This window comes from Myotis davidii, unplaced genomic scaffold, assembly GCF_000327345.1.
Source record: "Myotis davidii unplaced genomic scaffold, ASM32734v1 scaffold1065, whole genome shotgun sequence".
Lineage (NCBI taxonomy): Eukaryota > Metazoa > Chordata > Mammalia > Chiroptera > Vespertilionidae > Myotis > Myotis davidii.
In genome coordinates this window covers 416,742-422,745 of record NW_006297281.1, presented here as the reverse complement: position 1 = coordinate 422,745, position 6,004 = coordinate 416,742, and the positions used below count along the sequence as shown (strand labels likewise).

Below are 6,004 nucleotides of genomic sequence, written 5' to 3'. Positions count from 1 at the left end.
CGGACCGGGCCTGTGCTCGCCTGGCTTCGGAGTGGTCCGACCCGTCTCCCACGGTGTCGTTTCCGATGAACTCTTCGTGGAGCAAAACACTAGGTTTTAGTTTTGCTTTATTTTTAAATCACCTTCTGGGGAACTGGTAATGCTTTGATGGACCACCTGTGCGATTAGGTCATTTACGTAGAGGCGGGTACCTAGGAGCACGGGATTGAGAGCCAGAATTTGAGCGCTCTCCCTCCCCCCCGCCCCCGTCCTCTCTGAGATTGAGATATGGCCCCTGTAGTTGTTAGGCGTTACAGTGATGGTTCAGAATGGTGTGGTGCTGCCCCTGGCCACTATGCCAGCTGTCCCTTCCCGAGGAAGGAGTGGGGCAGAGTGTCAGGCGACCCCCCTCCTGCATGTCTCGGAAGAGGAGTCCTTCCTGTTCCTAGTGAAAGTTTTCACCCCCCAGGAAGATGTTACCAAGCACTTCAGTGAGCTCCCCGCTGCAGGGGAACGGAGCCCTGAATTCCAGAGATGCAGCGAGACACACGGCGGGGGCGAAGCGCTACAAATACCTGAGAAGGCTTTTCCGTTTCCGGCAAATGGACTTCGAGTTTGCTGGCTGGCAGATGCTCTACCTGTTCACTTCCCCGCAGAGGGTCTATCGGAACTTTCATTACCGAAAGCAGACGAAGGACCAGTGGGCTAGAGACGACCCGGCTTTCTTGGTGCTGCTCAGTGTCTGGCTGTGCGGTAAGTGCGCTGGGCTGCAGTTGAAAAAACAGATTGAGCGTGTGATCGGACTTGCCATTTGGGGACTCTTTCGTTGTAAACTGTTGTGGGTCGGAATTTGGGTTCATTTAAAGCTGCTGCCTCTTTTCTGTATTCTTCCTGGTTCTAAAGGGCCCAAGCCGTTGCCAGAGTACACCCTTACCCGGGAACATGAAAAGCAGAGGAACAGGCACTCGGTGCCTCCTAACCACTGTGATAAAATACCTCCGTCCCTAAAGGCAAACTTACTGTGAACAGGAAGGAGCATCAAGGTTGTAAATTGCTGTTCACCGTCAGGGAAATGCAGAGGGGGGGGTGTAAAAACACTGCTAGGAACTTGAGAAACTACTTTTAAGTTCTTCGGTAGTATATTTTATTGGTTTTTTACAGAGAGGAAGGGAGAGAGATAGAGAGCTAGAAACTTCGATGAGAGAGAAACATCGACCAGCTGCCTCCTGCACATCTCCCACTGGGGATGTGCCCGCAACCCAGGTACATGCCCTTGACCGGAATCGAACCTGGGACCCTTCAGTCCGCAGGCCGACGCTCTATCCACTGAGCCAAACCGGTTTCGGCGGTTTTTCTCACCTTTAACTGAGAAGCTGGGCCACCCTGGTGAAGCACAGACAGACGAGGTCCTTCTTGGTAAGCGAGGTAGCTCAGTGGCCTTCCATGCCCCACGTTGGTCTGCATTTCTTAATCCCATCGCACACATCTTGGCGGTTTTGTTTTTATGTCTCTCCCCCACTGGACCAGGGCATCTGGAGGTGCAGGGGCTGTGTCCAGTATCCCCAGAACCTTGCAAAGTGCCTGATGAATCTTGTAAATCTTTCTTTCAGTGTCCACTGTAGGATTTGGCTTTGTGCTGGACATGGGATTTTTTAAGATGATAAAGCTGCTCCTTTGGGTTGTGTTCATAGATTGTGTGGGCGTTGGTCTTCTCATCTCAACTCTAATGTGGTAAGTCCCATACCTTTGATTCATCAGATACTGCTGTAGGGCTTCCTAGGCCTTGCTTCACAGGTACAGTAGCGGATGAAAATGGAAACAAAATAGGTGACCCGAGAGCCTCCATTTTGACTACCAAGATTGGTGCGTCTTGCCTCTTGTGTCTACCTGTATCAGAAAATACTCTAAAGTGTGGTCTATATTGTCAAAGTGCATGCAGCAAATAAGTGAATTGATGATTATATCATACTGACAAAATTCCTGATTTTGCAAAAATATTATGCAGTTAGCCAAAAGTTGTCTGGATGATGGCTTATTTTTCTGCTTCATTTGTCAGTGGGTCACCACTAAATGTATAAGATCTAGAAGGTGATGTTACTTTTAGTTTTTGGTATTAAATGTAGCACACTTGAAAAAAATGATCTTTTTTTCTCATTAAATTTTTGGTTCCTTCCTACTGAGGGAAATACACACACAGAAATATTATTGGAAGGGTTCTCAGTCTGACTTTGTCTAGGTTTAGTTTAACAACAAGTGTACTGAATGCAAATCTGGTGTTAGGTTTTCATTGTTCTCACAGATACAGGGCTCCTGTGTGAAGGGAATGGATGTGGTGGTTGAGCTTTGAAGTGGGCCTGTGGTTGAGTAGGGCTGGTGATCAGTGTATATCAGAGAAACCAGCATGGAGCATTTTAGTCACAGAGAGATCTGGGTTCAAATGCCAGCTCAGTCATTTACGCTGTAACTCTTAGTCCCAAACTCCTCTTTTGTAAAATGGAATTATCTATTTTGTAAGATATTTGAGAAGATTGTGATAGGAAAAGCACCTGGCTTATAGTAAGTGCTCAATAAATGGTAGTTATCAATACTCTTAAACTAAATTCTGAATCTGTAAAACCTGTGAAGATACCAACCTTTTATTTTCCTTTATAATTTCTGACTAGTACAGTAGAGATTTTGTATGTGCTAGATAGTCAATAAATTGTTATTCTAAAATCTGGCCTAAAAGTAATGCTGCTAATGTAAGTCACATATTTATTGTCAAAATATCCATGGAGAATATGGTAAATGGAAAAATAAAATTTATTTATTTTATAAATAAATACTCTTTCAAAGGAATAGTTTGTAGCAGGCATTCTGCATGAATGCACTGACTGGAGGGGCACAGAAACCAAGTCATCCTGGAGTTTAGTACCTTTGCTATGTACCTTTGGTTTAGTACCTGAATGATATTGTAAGTTAAAATGACTTAGTATGTTTTTGAGAACCTACATTATCTTGTGAATGGTGTGATGAGCTAAAAATAAGATATGATAATTGTGGTCATCCCACAGGAACCAACATGAGGAAGTGTTTGGAGAGTGATGGGATCAATGATTTCTAGTACCAACTGGAAAAACAGAAATGTGGACAGCATACTAGGTCTGAGAGTATAGGGTGACACTGAATGACTAATGAAGATTTGTGATCTGCAAATAATGACAGATTATTTACTTCCATTATTAATTACTTCTTCCTTTCCTATTTGGGTGCCTTTTATTTCTTGTTTTATTGCTGTGACTAGGACTTGCAGTACCCTGTTGAATGTAAATGGTGAAAGCGGACATCCCTGTCTTGTTCCTGATATTAAGGGAAACATTTTTAATTTTTGCCCATTGAGAAAGATGTTGGCTGTGATTTGTCATATATGGCCTTTATTGTGTTGAGGTATGTTCCACTTTGCTGAGAGCTTTTATCATAAATGGATGCTAGATTTTGTCAAATGCTTTTTCTGAATTTATTGATACGATCATGTGATTTTTATCCTTTGTTTTGTTTATTTGGTGCATCATGTTAACTGATTTGTGGATATTGAACTAGCCTTCCATCTTGGGAATAAATCCTAGTTGATCCTGGTGTACGATTATGATCTTTTTAATGTATTGTTGAATTTGGTTTGCTAATATTGATTTTTGTATCTATGTTCATCAAGGATATCGGCTTATAATTTTCTTTTTTTGTAATGTCTTTCTCTGGTTTGAGTATCAAGATAATGCCGGCTTTTAAAATGAGCTTAGGAGCCTTCCTCTTTAATTTCTTAGAGTAGTTTGAGAAGGATAGGTATTGAATGATTGCTAAAATTCACCTGTGAAGCTACCTGGTTCTGTGCTTTTGTTGTTTCTATTAATACTGATTCAATTTTGTTAATAGTTATTGGTTTATTCACATTTTCTGGTTCTTCTTGACTTAGTTTTGGAAGATTGTGTGTTTCTAAGACTTTATCCATTTCTTCCAGGTTGTCCAATTTGTTGGCATACAGTTGTTTGTAGTATTTCCTTATAATCCTTTGTATTTCTGTGGTATTGGGTGTCACTTCTCTTTCATTGATAATTTTATTTGGGTCCTCTTTTTTAATTAAATTTATTGGGATGACATTACTTAATAAGATTATATAATTTTCAAGTACATTTCTGTGATACATGATTTGTATATTGCATTGTGTGTCCACCACCCAAAGTCAAATCATCTTTTGTCATCACATATTTGGCCCACTTTACCCTTTATGTCCCCCCACCCTTCTTCCCTCTGGTAACCATCGTACTGTTATCTGTGTCTGAGTTTTTGTTTGTTTTTCTTGTTTGTTCATTTGTTAACTCTCAATTTATATCCCACATGTGAGTGAACTCATATGGTTCTTTTTCTGAATGGCTGATTTTACTTAGCATGATATTCTCAAGATCCATCCACGTTGCAAATGGCACTATTTCATCCTGTCTTAGGGCTTAGTAGTATTCTCCTGTATATATGTAACACATCTTCTTTTTCCAGTCACTTAGCTAAGGGCACTTTAGTTGTTTCCATGTCTTGGCCACCATCAGTAATGCTCCAGTGAACTTAGGAGTGCATATATCTTTGCAAAGAAATGTTTTCAAAATTTTCAGATAGATACCCAGAAGAGGGGTTGCTGGGTCATATGGTAACTTCATTCTTAATTTTTTGAGGAATTTCCATACTGTTTTATTCTTTTTTTAAAAAAAATTTTTATGTATATTGTTGAAAGTATTACATATGTCCTCTTTTTCCCCCATTGACCCCTGGCCTGTTCGCCTTAGCGCCCAAACACTCAGTAAGTGCTGAAAAGCTCTCCCCAGGCCTTCACCAACCTGTTGTCTATTTCCATGGGTTATGCATATATGCATACAAGTTATTTCAGTGGTCTTCCCACCCACCCACCGTCCCCCACCTTCCCTCTGAGATTCTATAATCTGTTTCATGCTTTCATATCTCTGGATCCACTCAGTTCATCAGTTTATTTTGTTCATTAGGTCCCATGTATGAGTGAGATCATGTGATACTTGTCTTTCTCTGACTGACTTATTTCACTTAGTGTAATACTCTCCAGGTCCCTCCCAAAGAGTAAGGGATTCCTTTTTACTGCTGCATAGTATTCCGTGGTATAAATGCACCACAGCTTGTTTATCTACTCCTCTACTGATGGACACTTGGGCTGTTTCCAGATCTTAGCTATTGTAAATTATGCTGCTATGAACATAGGGGTGCATACATTCTTTCTGTTTGGTGTCTCAGGTTTATTAGGATATATTCCTAGAAGTGGATCAATGGGTCAAATGGCAGTTCCATGTTTAATTTTTTGAGAAAACTCCATACTGTTTTCCACAGTGGCTGCACCAGTCTGCATTCCCACCAGCAGTGTACTAGGGCTCCCTTTTCTCCACATCCTCTCCACACTTGTTATTTGCTGATGGTAGCCATTCTGACAGGTGTGAGATGGTACCTCATTGTTATTTTGATTTGCATCTCTCAGATGATTAGTGACTTTGAGCATCTATACTAATAAAAACCTAGGTGGCCCTTATGCCCTCATATCATCACAAGATGGCTGCCCCCAACGTCATCACAAGATGGCCTCCCCCACATCATCACAAGATGGCTGGCAGGGGAGGGCAGTTTTGTGGGCGATCAGGCTGGCAGGGGAGGGCAGTTGGGGGCCATCAGGCTGGCAGGCAAGGGCAGTTGGGGGTGACCAGGCCAGCAGTGGAGGGCAGTTGGGGGCAATATGGCTGGCAGGGGAGCAGTTAGGCATCAATCAGGGCGGCAGGGGAGCGGTGAGGAGGCAGTCAGGCTGGCAGGCAGAAGTGGTTAGGGGCAAGCAGGCAGGCAGGCAGGCAGGCGAGCGGTTGGGAGCCAGCGTTTCCGGATTGTGAGAGGGATGTCAGTCAGACATCCTCCGAGTAGTCCCAGATTGGAAAGGGTGCAGGCTGGGCTGAGGGACACCACCCCCCCCACCCCCCCGCCTCCAGTGCAC

At 42.9% G+C, this 6,004-nt stretch overlaps 1 protein-coding gene across 2 annotated transcripts in view; it reads left to right on the top strand.

Annotated features, from left to right (window-relative positions):
* The window catches only part of UNC50 (unc-50 homolog (C. elegans)), an 18,984-nt gene that overhangs the window by 271 nt on the left and 12,709 nt on the right, over positions 1-6,004 (top strand). For both annotated transcript variants that reach the window (XM_006773044.2, XM_006773045.2), the window contains exons 2-3: positions 449-732; positions 1,590-1,710. In XM_006773044.2, the coding sequence (XP_006773107.1) occupies positions 453-732; positions 1,590-1,710 (401 nt within the window). In that variant the 5' untranslated portion in view covers positions 449-452. The remainder of the gene's footprint in view (positions 1-448; positions 733-1,589; positions 1,711-6,004) is intronic.